We start from the raw sequence: 19,575 nt of genomic DNA on the forward strand, positions 1-19,575 counted from the left end.
GGGGTTTTAATTTCGGTCTCCGTGGGAGGAGCAGAGGCCTTCGGGGGGCGAGCGAGGAAATTGAATCAGCGCTGATGGCGTCCTGGGAGAGACGCACAACAACACACAGTAACACACCGTGATGCACCGGGAGGCTCGGCAGCTCTGTGAGATACAGCGCCGAGCCTCAGGGGAGAAGACTGAGAGGAAGATGGCTGTGTGTGTGTGTGTGTGTGTAGCTTAAAGGAAAAATCCTCTTATACTCCTACACATAGTCAGTTTTCAATGTGAAATTCACTCTGGGAGATTTTTTTTCTTCCTTCTTGTGAACACGCTGAGTTTCCTGCAGCGGTTTGTGAGCGGAGGCGAGCCGCCCCCGCTGAATTAATGACCGCCCCCTCCCACCCCCACGGTCGTCAGGAGATATTAAAACGCTCTCACTGAACGAGACCTTAAAGGCCTCGTCTGCTGCTCCACTCAAGACTTCAGCCACTAATTATGATTTTAAATTCAACACAAACGTCTCGTCTTCGTTTTTAACTGAATCTGATTCATCTTTAGCACAATAATTGCTTTTATTGTTTTATTGGATCTTTACTGAACATAAATGTTATGCAGTATTGTCATACCGTTCCTATCCACCACTTTCCGGAGAATGACTCTGGGTGTCGCCATGACACTCCATTCCACCGTTATTGTTGATAGCATAGACTGGTTGATAGACATTGGCCGTGATGACTTTATTTCATTATCACGTAATTGTAATGAGAACAATACGGACAAGGTTTTAGCTTCATGTCACATTTTCACGTCACTATATCACCGTTGCGACTGAAGTCTATAAAACGAATTGTTGAACAAACATTTTAGATTAGCTGGGCTAACCGTTAGCAGTGTCAATAAACAATAACTCAATAAACCGCCCATGAAAAAAATATTTTTTCCAGCGGATATCCTAGTTACAACATGACTGAGCTAACTGGAGTAGTTTCATGTCGTAGTTTTGCTGCTGCTGTTAGCTGTCAGCAGCAGCAAAGCTAACAACTAAGATAACCATGACTAATTATAAAAACGTGCACACAGAAATAGTAATGTTTGTTCAATAATTCATTTTATAGACTTAACAAACATCAGATTTAGTCAAAATGGTTTTGGCAGCCCGGAGCCCCCACATTTGGTACCTACACCGGTGGCTAATGCTACCAGTTAGCCGCTCGCTAGAATGCTACTAAAACCGACTTCCGTTGTGGCGTGACGCAATGGATCATGGGAAAATAAAGTGGTGGATATATTATTTATTTTTTTGCATATATTAATTTATTTATTGTTTTATTTTATTCTATGCCATTTATGCTATTTTTTGTTTTATTCTATACTCACTATTCCAAGAATACCTCACTTTCCGGGCTATAAGCTGCTACTTTTTCCCCCGCCCCGGTGTCCCAGCTCTCGTCTCTGCGACACCACAACACAAACGCGCTCCGTAACCAGTAATCTTTTGTTTATGACGGTTAAGACTACACAAACACACACGTCATAACATCGTATATGTGATGTAACGTTATCCACCGCTCTATTTATTAATTTTTCGCCGGCTTCGTTGTAAACAAATGCACATAGAGGAGAGGAGCGTTACCAAAACAGCGGAAAAGCGAGCGGACTTGCACAGTTCCCTACTGTCTTTCTGTGTAAATATCTCATGTTACAACATGAAAACCTGCAGCTTATATTCAAGTGCGGCCTATACAAAATGTATTTTCTTTTAATATTTAGCTGGTGCGGCTTATACTCAGGTGCGCTCAATTTTGAATTTATATTCAAAATCAGCTCATGGTGCATTATCTTCTTTTAAAAGCAGACAAAAAACATTTCTTTTCTCACAAGCTTTTAGTTTTTAATGTGCAACATTTCCTTCTTTTTGTTACGCTTTGTTTTGTTTAAGTTTGCACTTGTCGCATGAAATGTGCTATATAAATACAAATGTTGTTGTATTTACTCACTCTATCTTGTTTTTATGAGTGTGAGAGCGTTTCCCTTGAAAAGTTTGTGTGTGTTTATTATTTTATCACGTAAAGCACTCGGGGCTGCGTTTTCTGTCTGAAAAGATCTCTGTAAATAAAGTTATCACTGACGGTGAAGTGGTGACATTTCATATATCCAGAGGGTTAGAGGTCAGCGTCACTGTGACATCATAATGTTCTGCAGAAACACCGATGCGTTGACCCGTGTCGATCTCCTCCACGTCGTTGAACGTAGCTTTGTTGCATCAGCACCTGAGGAGTTGTTTAGTGTTGCAGCAGAAGCAGAACAACAACTCTTTCGTATTTACACGTCTCTGTATCACACTTTTCTCTGAGTCTGGACAGAGATGAATGTAAATTGCGTCTGGACTTGGTTTGCGGAGGCGAAGCGGAGCGCGAGGCGGCGGCGGCGGTGATTCTAGTTTCCTCTCCAAACGTTCTCCTGAGTGCAGCAATTTGACTGCAGAGGAAAAACAGCAGCGCGGAGCTCTTCAGAGGACACTGAACTGTCTGTCTGAGGTTTTTTATCAGCCGTGACAATTCAGCCTCCAGTAGAAGAACACAAGCATTTTATCTTTCAGAGAAAAAAGAGAGAAAAAGGAAAAAGGGAAAAACCGACACAGTGGCCGAGAGCGGGAGCAGTAACACGCTTTTAAAACGATTGAATCACCATCACTTTGATTTACAGTCTGCTCCATAATGAGAGGAGGGAACTACAAATGATGCATTCAAAGACATGAGACTTCTCTCCTTCTCCTTCTTCTCCTTCTTCTCCTTCTTGTCCTGGTTCCTCCTCACAGAGACAGACAGAGTCACATCTTAACGATGAGATGACTAATGAGAGCAGGAAAACGAGGAGCGAGGAGGGAAACATCACCGTGCTAAACTGTAGAATAATAAACCTATTTATTTTTAGAAAGCAGGCTGAGTCATCGGTGGTGTGTTTGTCGTCTTAAACATCATTTATACTGGAGTTTATTCTTAATACAGGAAGTGGAGGAATGTGTAGTAGTGTAGCAGCAAAATACTGTGTTAAAGCTCCATACAGTATAAAGGTAGATGTTAGTTAATAATCTGGCTTTAAGTAGTTAAGTTTTAAAAACCTATTCGGATACAGTAAGGAAAACTTTTCTAAGTTTTGTTTTTGCGCGTATAAATGGGAGAAAACAGAGTTTTAAAGAGGAACTCTTTAGGATTTCCACCTTAACTCAGCTCCATGTGTCCCTTGTCTCCAGCTCCAGAGTCCTAGTTCTGGTTAGCTCTGAGCAGCTCACGGCTCTGCTCCGCCGTTCTAAAAATAGCTTGCACCAACAATTAAAGGTAACAAACCTACTGCTATGACTATAGGGATTATGGCAATGGGCCAATTTGCCAAAATGTTGAACTATCCCTTTAAATCAATGACTTGTAACTAGTTCCAGGGAGAATGGAGCAACTCTTGGCTGAAAACCAACCTTGTAAGATCAGAGCCTCCGACCCGGTGTCCCAGCTCTCGTCTCCATGGCGACACCGCCACACAAACGTAACGCGCTAACCCATAACCCGTAATCTCTTGTTGATGACAGATTAGACTACACAGATATACACATGGTAACATGGTAGATGATAAATAACCTTATCCACCGCTCCATGGATTGATTTCTCTCCGGCTTCGTTGGAAACAAATGCACATGGAGGAGAGGAGGGTTAGAGACACAGAGGAGGAGAGACCTCATAGTTTCCCTTTAAAGGGATAGTTCAACATTTTGAGTTGTTTCAAAGGTAAATGCAGAGACTTGATGAAAAACTGTCCCTGAATGCAACGCACATCAGCGGTTTTGCATGTATTTCCCTCTAAAACAACTCTGTCTGGTAACGTTGTGTTATTATCTCATAGTGTGGTGAATGTGCAGGTCACAACTTGTCCACCAGAGCGTTGTGGAGTTGTTGGATTGTGTATTTGATAAGTTTGATGAGGGAAACCAAGAAATCCCATGAGCCTCTGTAGTGTAGCTCTGAGCAGCTCACTGCTCTGCTCCGCCGTTCTAAAAATAGCTTGCACCGACAATTAAAGGTAACAAACCTACTGCTATGACTATAGGGATTATGGCAATGGGCCAATTTGCCAAAATGTTGAACTATCCCTTTAAGTGTTCAGACGCTTGCTGCTGGTTTTACTCAGACTCGACGGTGTATTTATCTGGGTTCATTTAAATGAAAATCTTCATGGAAGTGATCCGGTGTGGATTGAAAAACGGAAATATTATTTTTTATGAATAATAAATCCTCTGCTACATGAGAACACGACCTTTGTCCTGACGCTGAAACACACACACACACACACACACACACACACACACACACACACACACAGATACTGTAGATGGGAGCAGATGCTCAGGACCTGACCAGACTTGTCTGTGACTGTAATTACCACACACACACAAACACACACACACACTGCAGCTTCATCCCATGAGAACACCACAGATAAACACTGTTTCACTCTTAGTCGTTTTGGATCAAAAATAGTTCAATTTATCGTGTGTGTGTGTGTGTGTGTGTGTGTGTGTGTGTGTGGAGGGTTTTCCTCTGTGAGACGTGTTGAACTCTCAGCCAACCGGTTCTCAGCGTTGCATCATGCAGCAGAGCGGAGGAGGTGCTGGTGAAATCCCTGGTGCAGCTGCTCAGGAGGAGGAGGAGGAGGAGGAGGAGGAGGAGGAGGAGGAGGACAGCAGTGGTGGTGGTGTTGCAGAGTGTTACATCAGCTCTGCTTATTTCTGATAATAAATAAATAAACTAAAATAGAATAAACGAAGTCGTCTTTCTTTCACAGAACGAAGGAGGAAAGCCGTGTGAGTCGCCGCTTCGACCTTCAACTTTCACACCGTTTGCAAATAAGACAGAACTCCAAATGACTAAACGATGCTTTTAGAAAAAAAAAACCTTTTCTGTGTCGCTTTGAATAATTTATATCCTCAAATTACAGCGGGATATGAAAACCTGCCCCTCTAATTGATTCATTAGACCTCAGCTCCCTCTGTTATTCATGCCTCCCTGTCAAAGATCAGAAATTACTGGATTAAAACCGAATGACTCAGTTTTAATTGAGGTGCAAAACCCGAGGGTCATTTTTTATTCTTTTACTTATTCTTTGGAAATATAATAATAAAAATAATAAATGATACGTCACCGGGAGCAAGCAGCACTCATTAAAAGTCTTCATAAAAAATAATTAGCAACAGTTATCTAAACTTCCTCCAGGTGTGTAGTGAAAGGTGAAGAACATGTGGCTGATTCTGTCTTCAACATCCGTTAAAGACACGTTCTTAATGTTAATAACTGCACTGCAAAAACTCAAAATCTTACCAAGAATATTTGTCTTATTTCTATTTCTAGTCAAAAATGTCATTTCTAGTCAAAACAAATCTCATTATACTTAAAATAAGACTCATCACATTAAAAAGTAGCTTGTATAAGACACTTTTTACTTCTTTCAAGCATATTTTCACTTGAAATAAGTAGAAAAATCTGATAGTGGAACAAGTTTTTCTTTCTTATTACAAGCACTGGCAGATTTTTCTACTTATTTCAAGTGAAAATTTGTTTGAAACGAGTGAAAATGATCTAAAAACAAGTTCATTTTTAGGTGATGAGTCTTATTTTAAGTGGAAAGAGTTTAGTTTTGACTAGAAATGAGACATTTTGACAAGAAATAAGACAAATATTCTTCGTTTTTGCAGTGTGTTTTTGCCTATAATACAAAGAATCCATCACATGTGCAGCCTTGTCAGTGTGTTGGAGCAGAGCGTGTGATGGATGGAGGGCGAGTGTTCACACCTTCGATGATGATGATGATGATGATGGTCAGTGACCTGTTTCTGTCCCTTGTTTCCTCCGTCTGATCCGGTTTCAGATGTTCCCAGGTCTCATGTCCTCGTCTCAGTTCAGTGGACGTCCCGTCAGTCAGGGGCTCATTGATTCACCCACGTGGTACAAAACGCCTCAGTGACTCATCAAACCCAGAGTCCTTTGTGTTCATTTTTAATCTCTTGTCTTGTCTTGTCTTGCATTGTGTGGGTGTGTTTTTTTATTTATGTTTTTGTTTGGACAGCATTTCTCTGTGGACTGAGGCACTTTCACAGTGTTAATATAGAACCTAGAGCTGCTTTATAATCACACTACACATGGACATCTACCTTTATACTGTATGGAGCTTTAACACAAACATCTACCTTTATACTGTATGGAGCTTTAATACAAACATCTACCTTTATACTGTATGGAGCTTTAACACAAACATCTACCTTTATACTGTATGGAGCTTTAACACAAACATCTACCTTTATACTGTATGGAGCTTTAAATCTACCTTTATACTGTATGGAGCTTTAACACAAACATCTACCTTTATACTGTATGGAGCTTTAAATCTACCTTTATACTGTATGGAGCTTTAACACAAACATCTACCGTTATACTGTAGCCTATGGAGCTTTAATACAAACATCTACCTTTATACTGTATGGAGCTTTAACACAAACATCTACCTTTATACTGTATGGAGCTTTAACACAAACATCTACCTTTATACTGTATGGAGCTTTAATACAAACATCTACCTTTATACTGTATGGAGCTTTAACACAAACATCTACCTTTATACTGTATGGAGCTTTAACACAAACATCTACCTTTATACTGTATGGAGCTTTAACACAAACATCTACCTTTATACTGTATGGAGCTTTAACACAAACATCTACCTTTATACTGTATGGAGCTTTAATACAAACATCTACCTTTATACTGTATGGAGCTTTAACACAAACATCTACCTTTATACTGTATGGATCTTTAAATCTACCTTTATACTGTATGGAGCTTTAACACAAACATCTACCTTTATACTGTATGGAGCTTTAAATCTACCTTTATACTGTATGGAGCTTTAACACAAACATCTACCGTTATACTGTAGCCTATGGAGCATTAATACAAACATCTACCTTTATACTGTATGGAGCTTTAACACAAACATCTACCTTTATACTGTATGGAGCTTTAATACAAACATCTACCTTTATACTGTATGGAGCTTTAACACAAACATCTACCTTTATACTGTATGGAGCTTTAACACAAACATCTACCTTTATACTGTATGGAGCTTTAACACAAACATCTACCTTTATACTGTATGGAGCTTTAATACAAACATCTACCTTTATACTGTATGGAGCTTTAATACAAACATCTACCGTTATACTGTAGCCTATGGAGCTTTAGCTGTTTGTACGTCTCCCCCTCAGTCTCTCCATCTTCATCCTCATGAGTCTGATTCGTTTTGTCAAATGTCTTGATATGTGAGTGAGGACGTGGACAGTTGTCCCTGACAGGGTCTTCAGCCTACAAGACTCGGTCAAACCAGGTCACTGTTTTTTTTACCTGCGGGAACCGGCCTGAGCCACATGTTCATGTTCTGGCGGAAACATGACGCAGCTCGTCTGCAAACACATGAACAACAGGAAGCTCTTTCTGCAGCCATCATGCTGTACACATAATAACACTGGATTCATATCAGCACTCACATAGTAAATGGCTGGACAGATAACAACGTCTGAAAACACACAGACCATTCATGATGCATCATATTGCACCGACTCTCCGGATGTTGTATTTTATTTAAGAGGCTCTATATCATAAAGTAATGAAGTGAGAGGTCATGAGATCCACAGACAGAAGCTCTGTTCTGTTCTCAGTGTTTGATGCTGTTGATCCTCAGTCACCAGACAGAGGCGGCTGCTCTATATTTAAACAAAAAACTCCAGTCCCAGGTTGACATAAGGACAACCCATAAACATCTTTACTATTAATCCTTTAGATTCCCTAGTTGGTCTGAAAACATCTCTCCAACATCTGCAAACAGCCTAAACCAGAGATCTAAGTACTAATCATTGAAAAGAAGACGCTCAGCCCTAATTAAACTTTCACTTTATGAACTTAAAGGTGCTTGTAACTTCAACTATTTAACACTTTTCTTATTCTTAACAAACATAAAAAGTGCTTTACTGAAAAAGAAATAGCAGGAATTTAAACACATTACCAAACAGAAGTATGATTAATGGGAGAGTAAAATACACAGAGAACAAACACGTCTTCATTAATGGATAAAAAACAAAAAAAGTACAAAAAATCCAACATAACGATTTTTTTAATCAATAATTTGCCTATGAATTGATGTTGAAACTTCACATTTCTTCCACGTAGGCGTCACAAAAACAAGAAAATAACAACTCAGAGGTAAATGTTCGTGGTGCTGTGACAGGTCACTGGGTCGTGTGATTTCTGTTTGTATTTCCTGGCTTCACTGCTGAATAATAATCCGTCCTCTCTCTCTCTCTCTCTCTGTGTGTGTGTGTGTGTGTGTGTGTGTGCTGCAGGTAGCGGCTCAGGCTGTGTTGTTCATGTGTATGAACACCGCTGGGATCTTCATCAGTTACCTGTCGGACCGGGCTCAGCGCCAGGCCTTCCTGGAGACGCGGCGCTGCATCGAGGCACGGCTGCGACTCGAGACAGAAAACCAGAGACAGGTGAGTCCACGGTCCCATCTTACCAAAGGTGTTGTCTCTCTTATATTATTGATCTTCTGCATTTTCCAATCATGTTCACACTCCAGTGACGTATCCACTCCCAGTGAGGAGTTCCTTCTGTGTTTCAAATCATTTCTAAAACCTCTTTAAAGCAGCTTCTTACCCACTCTATTTTAAAGCAAATACAAAGAACTTTTAACTGGATGCAAAGGTCTTTGGATGTCTGTGTGACCTACAAGCAAATGAGGCCATCGGTGGGAAAATAAGCTGTTTCTAAATAGTCTAACTCTTTACCTTTGGTGCGACGGACGAAACGATTAACGACACTCAGACCGGAGGAGACAGGAGGCTTTACATTAGCATTGAGTTGTTGCTACGCTAGCTAGTAAAAATGCAGCTCAACTTCATCGCTATATTTTCGTCATAGTCGATACTGGGACAGAATCCGCTAAGAGAAACCGACCGCTTTTGTCCACAGGGGGGCGCCAAAACCAACACAAGTTGTAGTTGCTTTAAATGAACTAATTGTAAGTTTTGATATTTTCCACATAGCTAATGTTAGCATTAACAACTTAATTTCTTTCCTCACCAAGAGCTGTCACCGCGGATGTCTTCTTCTGCTTCTTTTTTTTATTTTTATCAAATGACGTTAGCATGCTAGCCAGCTAGTTCCAGCCAAGTCACTGTATCAGAACAGCTGCTAATGCTAACGTTTAGCACACAGCAAAACAATTAGTTCTTAAAGCAGATATCAGTGGAATGTTTTTGTTAATATAAGTCCTAAATAGTCCTATTTTCCGTCAGCAATCACTTACATGAAGTATTTCAGCCTAAACACGAGTCTCTCCGTCACTCTGCTCTGCTGTAACCCGAGGAGAAAATTTTCCTTGTGGGATACAAGTGTTATCCAATGAGGGGAGAGAACGGCATGAAGGGCTGTGTGTGCAGCCAAGGGATGCGCGTGAATGTGGTGACGTAGCACGAGGACCAATTGATGCCTGACAAGGGCGGGGGCTGCTAACTCATGGTGCGTTCAAGGAAACTCGTACTTTGTGTTTTTCCTTCCTGTGAAGTCATACCAGTTCGATCTGGTACGAGTTCACGGGTCGGAAGTTACGAGTGGCCGTTATAGGGAACTTTCACAGACAACAGGACGGTAAAAACACGAGCTACGGGTTACCTGGAACGCTACCAAGTCGTAGTTGTGACTTGAAGCTGTAACTTACGGTTTCAAAAGCCTGCCTTGAACACAGCATTAGCCGAAACGGCCGTGCCACTGATATCTGCTTTAACGTGCTGCCAAGCTAAACTAAGCCGGGATCAGCCCTATGTTCCCCACCTTGTATGGGACCCATACAAAAAGGGTCCTATGTTCCCCGATGTGTCCAGACCGGGGAACATAAAACCCTTTTTTAGAAAAAGGGTCCTATGTTCCCCGCTTTTCCCCAAAAGGACCCGGGGAACATGCAATTTTTGTACCCATACCTGGAAGTGGAGTGGATTTTGCCTATTTTTGAGTAAGAAGTTGAGTTGTGACTTTGAGTGAGAAGTGTAGGCTAATTGTCCCATTGGTTGGGTTTAGGCAATGAAGAAAGGAGTTGGTTAAGTTTAGTAAAAAAGACCAGGTAGAGGCTAGACAGGCCAGATAGATAGATAGCGTCCAGAATAAGTAGAGAGAGTCCATCGACCAGCAACAGCGGGGAACATGGGACCCTTTTTCAGAAAAAGGGTCCTATGTTCCCCGTTTTTACCAAAAAGGGTCCTATGTTCCCCAGTATGTATTGCGACCGGGGAACATAGGACCCTTTTTGGTAAAAACGGGGAACATAGGACCCTTTTTCAAAAAGAGGGTCCTATATTCCCCGATCAGGGAACATAGGACCCTTTTTTGTAAGAACGGGGAGCATAGGACCCTTTTTCAAAATCGGGGAACATAGGACGCGGGGAACATAGGTACGCTCCCACTAAGCCAATGAGATCACAGAGTGGAGTCAAACATGGACGCTGCATTGATCTGACAATGTCTCACACACACACATGCACACTGTTTGAGTCAGACACTTACAGGAGTGTACACACAAACACTCACTGGAGCTATTAGACCGTCTAACTGACACACACACAGTGACACACACACACACAGTGACACACACACTTTGTTTAGGCGCTGCCGTGGACGGTGAGGCTCTGAGAAGCCGCAGAAAGCTTTTACTGGGTCGAGTTTCCTGGAAGGATTCAACCCTGATAAACGCTGCGATGGTCGTAATGGAGCGAGGAGCCGCAGCCCCCCCTCTACCCTCCCACCCCGTACAGATCGCCTTAATACGAATCAATCAGTGCAACATGTTTGTTGTAAGAACAGAGAGCCTCCTTCAGTGTGTGTGTGTGTGTGTGTGTGTGTGTGTGTGTTCCTCTAACCTTGATCTGTGGATAGAAAGCAGAAGCTAGAAGCTGATTTATTTATTAATTAAATACTTTATTTATCCCCACAGGGAAATTATTGTATCCAGCACCTTAACATATAGGAGCATACAAACATCATCACATAAAAACACATTAAGACAATGTAAAACAATAGAACTGCCACATTGAGGCCGGCATGTAGGGGCACCGTGCATGTAAATTACAAACTGATTAATTTAAGAGGAATAAAATAGCAGAAAGTGCATTCAGAAAGGCCATTGTTGTATGTATAACTGAATATAACTGTGTTTATTCATATGTTAAGAATGAATCAGACAAGTGTAAAATGTGACAGGGGTTTGAATTCTTTCTTAAAGGGATAGTTCAACATTTTGGCAAATTGGCCCTTTGCCATAATCCCTATAGTCATAGCAGTAGGTTCGTTACCTGTCGGTGCAAGCTATTTTTAGAACGGCGGAGCAGAGCCGTGAGCTACGCTATGGAGGCTCATGGGATTTCTTGGTTTCCCTCATCAAACTCATCAAATACACAATCCAACAACTCCACAACGCTCTGTTGGACAAGTTGTGACCTGCACATTCACCACGCTATGAGATAATAACACAACGTTACCAGAAAGAGTTGTTTTAGAGAGAAATACAGAGACTGATGATGAAAAACTGTCCCTGAAGGCAACGTGCATCAGCGGTTTTGCATGAATTTCCCTCTAAAATAAATTCATGCTGAATTTGAATGTTGAATGTTGAACTATCTCTTTAAATGCTTTTTGTTTTTACTGCTTTCGTCCGTCCAGCCGTCCACCCGTAGCGAGCGTATAGCGGCAGGACGGAGGAACGCAGCGTGAATGGAGATGGAGGTTGTCAGCCAGCGGCCGCGGGGCCGCGGCCACAGGCTCAAATCAAGCTGTGCTAATGACTCTCAGAGCTCATCTGACACACAGTCCTCTGGCTCTCAGCTGTCCAAACCAGAGTCCATGTCCACTGGAGCAAACACACACACACACACACACACACACCGCTGCCCCCGTTTACTGTCCACACACTGCAAAAAATGTCCAAATATCAGCTCTAGTAAACAAAAGATGAAGGTACAGTAACCTAAATAAAAATACAGCGGGTGTTGTTTTTAATTTTGATAGTTGTTGTATTTCAACATCTTTCCTTCTTGATATAAAACTGGGACTTTTCTTTCTTGTCTGACTCATGATGTGATTATCAGAGGAGGCAAAAGACACAACAACTAGCTGAGAACCAGGTCAGTCTTTCTACTAATTTGCTAGGATGATGAGCTGATGGCTAGTCTGCAGCCATTATTTAAATTTATTTTATTCTTTTTTTCTATTATCTTATTTGCAGAAGAAGGATTTATTGAAAAAAAAGAGGCAGACTACATGAGTTGGCTTAATTCTGCCCCCTTTTCATTCAGGAGTTGCATTATTTTTCGTATCAAACCGTTTATTTTTTATTTTCTGTATTCAATGAATGAAACAAATAAATCAGCTCTGTAAGTGAAGAGCAGGTAATTGCATCTGTTGACCTTCAGTCCCAGTGGATTTGTGAATCAGAGGCAGTTACAGTAAACACCGAGAGGAAGCTCAGCTGGCGTCAGGTCTAACTACAGATTCACCGGTCTCCTCCATAGTTTCATACTAATTCATTTTTGATTTATTTTGACCTCTTCAGGCTCCCTTGGAAGGAGTAGCTGTGTATGGGAGTGATAAAGAGCTTGTTGTCGTCATTTGCTGGTTGTTGTATTGTACTGAAGTCTGTATGAGGGCGTTTGTTTGGATGTTTAATGAACCGATGGAGGCGGTGGCAGAACAAATTTAACCTCATGTTCTGATAAAAGAAACATACGTACGTCACCAGACAGAGTTGTTTTAGAGGTAAATACAGAGACTGCTTGATGAAAAACTGTCCCCGACGGTAACGTGCATCAGCTGTTTTGCATGAATTTCCCTCTACAACAACTCTGTCTGGTAACGTTGTGTTATTATCTCATAGCGTGGTGAATGTGCAGGTCACAACTTGTCCACCAGAGCGTTGTGGAGTTGTTGGATTGTGTATTTGATGAGTTTGATGAGGGAAACCAAGAAATCCCATGAGCCTCCGTAGCGAAGCTCTGAGCAGCTCACGGCTCTGCTCCTCCGTTCTAAAAGTAGCTTGCACCGACAATTAAAGGTAACAAACCTACTGCTATGACTATAGTGATTATGGCAATGGGCCAATTTGCCAAAATGTTGAACTATCCCTTTAAAGCTGCAGCTCATGAGTCAGAAAATCGATCAGAATTGGACTGATGTGCAGGATCAGTGATTGACAGGTGAGCCAGTGCTGCAGCTCTGAGACTCTGAGGCGAAGACGACGTCTCTGTGAAAAGGAAGACGTGGACATTTCTTGCAGCGTCTCTCCAGCTCGGCCCTGCAGCGCTCGGCTCACATCAGACACGCTCGGCTGAAACACTCGTCTGTCTGGACCTTCATTGGTGGGAACGAGGCCGTTCCACTTTTCCACCAGGACGGAGGAGGACAGGGACACCCGCTGTCCCACATCTGTCTGACATCTGACCTCTGACCTCTGAGCTGCCTGCATCTGAACCAGGACCAGTCCAGACCTGGTTCCACTGGTTCAGATGAATGAACATGGATGGATCTCATCAGCCACAGGGATGTTGAGACATTTAAAGGGATAGTTCAACATTTTGGCAAATTGGCCCATTGCCATAATCAGTGTTGGGTAGTAACGCGTTATTAGTAACGCCGTTACGTAACGCCGTTACTTTTTTCAGTAACTAATAACGTAACGCGTTGTTTTTTTAAATCAGTAACTCCGTTACCGTTACCAAACGCTGCGTTACTCCGTTCCTTTCCGTTCCTTTGGGTGAGGTTTTACAGCTGCACACACGTCCCATAACATCCTAGCAGTCAATAAAGTTTCATTGAATTGAAAGAAAGACAGAGCGCAATGTGACACTGTGAAAAACAAAGCACTTGCGGCTGCCGTCTATAGCGTCCCACACGTAATCAAACACGCTCCATGAAGAGGACAGGTCAGGTCAGGGCATGACGGCGAGCTAAGGTAAAGTTTGCTAACGCAGCATCCGAGAACGAAGCTGTGTGTCAGTTCAGGCTGCAGCCCCTGAACTGGGGCACAGCTCCAGAGTCACAGCGAGACACAAGCAGCCACTCCACCGAGCAGCAGCGGTTGGAGTCCGACAGACGGACTCGAATTATGACACGGTAAACACAGCTGATCGGTCCGGGTAAACACAGCTGATCGATCGATAAAAAATTACCACCGGAGTGAATTTATTTCCGTCATTGAAAACAGGCTCTTGAATGTAACTCAGTCAAAGTAAGACGTATCCTCAAGATTTTTTTGCAGTTCTGTTAGGTCAAAGCTACATGATGACATCATGCAGCATGATGGTAAAATTTTACAGATTAAAATACGTTCTTTCATCAGCATCAGTAGCTACAGAACTGAAATGACAGTTAGAGGGGGATTCAATCAACCTTTATTTAATGGGAGCATTGGAAAAAAAAAAACGTTTTAAAGTAACGAAAAAGTTACTTTTTCAGTAACGCATTACTTTTTGGTTTAAGTAACTGAGTTACTAACTGAGTTACTTTTTTAATGAAGTAACTAGTAACTGTAACTAGTTACTATTTTTCAGTAACTAGCACAACACTGGCCATAATCCCTATAGTCATAGCAGTAGGTTTGTTACCTTTAATTGTCGGTGCAAGCTATTTTTAGAACGGCGGAGCAGAGGCGTGAGCTGCTCAGAGCTACGCTACGGAGGCTAATGGGATTTCTTGATTCCCCTCATCAAACTCATCAAATACACAATCCAACAACTCCACAACGCTCTGGTGGACAAGTTGTGACCTGCACATTCACCACACTATGAGATAATAACACAACGTTACCACACAGAATTGTTGGGGGAAATGCAGAGACTGCTTGATGAAAAACTGTCCCTGAAGGCAACACGCATCAGCGGTTTTGCATGAATTTCCCTCTAAAACAACTCTGTGTGGTAACGTTGTGTTATTATCTCATAGCGTGGTGAATGTGCAGGTCACAACTTGTCCACCAGAGCGTTGTGGAGTTGTTGGATTGTGTATTTGATGAGTTTGATGAGGGAAACCAAGAAATCCCATTAGCCTCCGTAGCTAGCCGCTCCGCTCCGCTGTTCTAAAAATAGCTTGCACCGAAAATTAAAGGTAACAAACCTACTGCTACGACTATAGGGATTATGGCAATTTGCCAAAATGTTGAACTATCCCTTTAAAGCTCAGTGATCCAAACAGGAAGTGAAAGTTCCATCATTATGTAGGGTCAGACTTTATTTGATCATGATTAACAACTCTTTTTTTGGTCCTTTTTTTAAAAAATTCCATAATCAAAAGTAGAGGAATAAAAACAAAACATACAGAGATCAAAGCTGTGAAAGAGGTGACAGGTCACACTGATGGAGGATGTGATAAAGAACAATGTGATACGGTACATTTTAGAGGTGACTGAAATATATTGTCATGAATATGGATGTGAATGAATGTTTTGTTCATTTTGTTCTTGTTGGGGGTTCAAAGTTTCAATCAGGGTCAGACTGTTGAATATCTAATATAATTCAACTTCATATAAAACAATATATGACATAAATAATATTATATAACAATCTGAACTCTGGATGTTTTTCTGTGTCGTGCTGCGACTGTGAAGCAGCAGAAACAGTTTCAAAGTTCCTGCCGGTGGTTTTCTGGGTGAAGACTCTCAGGTGCTCGGGATCTGAATGAGGCAGTCGCTTGGCGCCGGTGCACATCCCAGAGGACGGAAAAATAAAATCAAATAACAGAGAGAGAGAGAGGGAGGGAGGGATGCTGCTCCGCTCCCACTCCAAATCTGTTCCTGCTCTCGCCAAGCTGGGCTCTTGTTGTTGTTGTTGTTGTTGTTGCTGAGGGTCTGGAGGATTTACAGGAGAAGCTCAGTCTGGCTCCAACTTCGTCTTCTCCTTTGTTTCTTCCAGACAGACTTTTATGTAATTTTAGTTTTTACTCTCTGTCTAATACTCTCTGTCTTCCTCCTGCATCTGTTTAATTCTCCTTTGCCCTTAATCTTATTTTTTCTTTATTCCCTGTAGAACACGGAGCTGCTGAATATTTATCGAACTCCGGTGGTTTTTATTTTTAGGGTTTTATCGCTCAACTTTGATCCCTGAGAGACTTGTGTTGTGTTGTGTTGTGTTTATGAGAAGCAGAAAAAACAGCGATAGGTCGATTTCTGTTCGGTTTAAAGAACGAGAAGCAGAAGAATTTCACTTGATCCAAGAAAATTCCTGCTGCTGATTTTATGTCGGGTGGAAAAAGCTGCTGTTTCGTGACAGATTCAGTCATTTTTTATGAAGAATCTGAGTTTTCAGACGTTAAACAGACAAAAACAACAACTTTAATGTGTTTTGCACAGATGCTGAATAAAAGCCTGATGTTCTTTCCTCTCCTCTCCTCTCCTCTCCTCTCCTCTCCTCTCCTCTCCTCTCCTCTCCTCTCCTCTCCTCTCCTCTCCTCTCCTCTCCTCTCCCCCCCTACAGGAGAGACTGGTGCTGTCAGTCCTGCCACGTTTTGTAGTTTTGGAAATGATCAACGACATGACAAATGTAGAGGATGAACACCTCCAGCATCAGTTTCACAGAATCTACATCCACCGCTACGAGAATGTCAGGTGAGGCTGAGAGACCGCTCGTCCACCTGCAGCAGCTTCAGATCAGACTGAGTCAGTACGTTTACATGACAGCTGAAAAAAACTAACTATGGCCTTAATCCGACTATAACTAGACAACTGAGGTGCATGTAGACGCATTAGTCCGACTTTAAGAGGAACTAAGCAGGATTTCTCCCGTGGCTATATTACATTTTTACCTTCATTATGTAAAAAGCTCCAGAGTAATTGTGATATTTAACTACATGACCTGTGACTAGTGAGAACCGAGGCTCTCATTGCTTAAAACCAACCTTTCAACATCAGTGTTGTTACTCAAACGCCGACCCGGTGTCCCAGCTCTCGTCTCTGCTAAAACAGCGACACAAACGCGCTCTGTAACCGGCGATCGTTTGTTTATGATGGTTAAGACTACACAAATATACATGTTGTAACATCCTATATGTTATGTAACGTTATCCACCACTCCATTTATTGATTTTTCACCGGCTTCGTTGTAAACTAATGCACATGGAGGAGAGGAGGGTTAGCAACACAGCGGAAAATCAATCAGACTTGCATAGTTCCTCTTCTCCAGATCTGACTAAAACACCCAGACAATATGATTGGAAACCGTTTTTTTTTTTCAGTTATTTATATCCAGTAGGGGTGGGAGAAAAAATCGATTCACGTAAATATCGCGATATCTTTTTTGACGGTTTTTAAATCGATTTATTTTTTTTTGAAAATTGATTTTTCTTTTTTCAAAAATTGATTTTTTTTTTTTTTTATTGCTTTTTTTTTGTTGTTGAATTTTTTTTAAAATATTGTGCAATGTGCATTTGTTAGCCTTTTTTACATGCAGAGAATACAGGTTTTGATAAGGGTTTAAAGCGAAATTCCGGCGTAAGTGTAAGCCATGGTCAAACACACCGTAACACCGAGTTAGACCCCCCCTCGAGAGATCAATTTGCCCGACCGCTACATTCACGAGATCCACCAACTTCAGCAAATACCGCAATATCGCCACACACGGCGCTCTCCGGATCCACTGTCTGACCGCAACCAAAACGCCACCATTTGCCCAAAATAATGCTCAGAACTGCACCAAATGTCATCAATAGTACACACAGGGTCCCAGCACGTAGTACGAGTTGTCAAACATCTGCTAGCTTTGCCTGTTTTCTTTAGCAAGGAGACCAGATACAACTCACCTACTTCTCCTCCGGGAGCGGCTTGTTGGTGAGGAAGCCCTGACGAGTCGATCACCGAGTGCACCGGAGTTCCGCAGCTCAATCAACAATTACCTCATGGAAATACAATCAGAGTTTTTTTTTTTTTATATCTTGCATATCACTTTATAACTATTATTATCGAGTGCTGGCCACGATATAGGCGCAAATGAGCATTTTTAAGAGCTGCGGAACTCCGGTGCACTCGGTGATCGACTCGTCAGGGCTTCCTCACCAACGAGCGGCTCCCGGAGGAGAAGTAAGTGAGTTGAGTTGCATCTCCTTGCTAAAGAAAACAGGCAAAGCTAGCAGATGTTTGACAACTCGTACTACGTGCTGGGACCCTGTGTGTACTATTGATGACATTTGGTGCAGTTCTGAGCATTATTTTGGGCAAATGGTGGCGTTTTGGTTGCGGTCAGACAGTGGATCCGGACAGCGCCGTGTGTGGCGATATTGCGGTATTTGCTGAAGTTGGTGGATCTCGTGAATGTAGCGGTCGGGCAAATTGATCTCTCGAGGGGGGGTCTAACTCGGTGTTACGGTGTGTTTGACCATGGTTTACACTTACGCCGGAATTTCGCTTTATAATGAAGTATGTTAATTTATAGGCTCCTACAGTGTTTGTGTGCAGATAAATGTTAAAAATGCTAAAGACTAAAAATCGAGAGAATCGGCAATATCGTAGAATCACAATTTAAATCGAATCGCCATCCAAAAAATCGTAGAAGAATCGAATCGGGAGAAAAGCATATCGTCCCAGCCCTAATATCCAGTTATTTAGTAGGTGACAGAAAAGTCAACCGGAAAGCGGTCCGGTCCGTATTAACCTGTTGAAACGACGCGTATCGCCACCTAGTGTTGAGGAGGAGAACACCGTCAGTTATTCCATTTTCCCTGTTGCATGTAAACTGGGACAAGGACAGAACCCAGACGAGACACTGAACTGGAGCGATGAGCAGAGCTGGATTTAACTGGAGGTGTGTTCACTGTCACCAGTGGAACCAGCTGCTGACAGTTTCCTCAGCTCCTCACTCATGAACTCAAACCTCTGAGACAGAGGTTTATGCTCACACTCTGTTTCTCTGCATGCTTTTTACTTTCATCCCCCAAAAATGAGACGATTTATCTAAATCCAGTTTTAAATCTAATTCATATCCTGCCACCTTCTCAGCCGCGTCCCAGTTTAATAAACTATGCACACGCTGAGCAGGATTTGAGTCTTTACCGTAAACAGAAGATCAAAACAAAACAAAACAGGATTTTCAGATTTGTTTGATGCATCGACAATGAGAAGCTGCTCACAGCTGCAGAAATACAGATGTTTTTATTAACTATTTCTTAAAAAAATGATGAAAACTAAGATCTGATACTGATCCTACACAGGTCTGGATCTGAATAGACTACAGGGCTTGACGCTAAGCTTTTTTCCAAGTAGCACTGTGCTACCATGCTGAAAAATTTAGTAGCACACAACATTTTTTAGTAGCACAATAACAATTTTGTAGTTTTGGTGAAAATATCATTTTCAAACAAATAAAGTAGATTAGCCTATAATCCTAACCCTGTAGACTAATTTTTAATGTTTTAACTGGCTCTTTGCCTTAACAAAAATCAGGAAAGACAAACAAGGCAAATATGTGTGAGA

The 19,575-nt window shown here is 41.8% G+C and overlaps 1 protein-coding gene across 1 annotated transcript in view; it reads left to right on the forward strand.

The window, feature by feature from the left end:
• Positions 1-19,575, forward strand: part of adcy8 (adenylate cyclase 8 (brain)) — a 144,571-nt gene that overhangs the window by 44,588 nt on the left and 80,408 nt on the right. The window contains exons 4-5 of the mRNA XM_085804555.1: positions 8,423-8,572; positions 16,589-16,719. Coding sequence (XP_085660681.1) covers positions 8,423-8,572; positions 16,589-16,719 — 281 coding nt within the window. The remainder of the gene's footprint in view (positions 1-8,422; positions 8,573-16,588; positions 16,720-19,575) is intronic.

Source organism: Trachurus japonicus, chromosome 17 (genome assembly GCF_045865225.1).
Source record: "Trachurus japonicus isolate A0001 chromosome 17, Traja_1.0".
NCBI classification, from domain to species: Eukaryota; Metazoa; Chordata; class Actinopteri; order Carangiformes; family Carangidae; genus Trachurus; species Trachurus japonicus.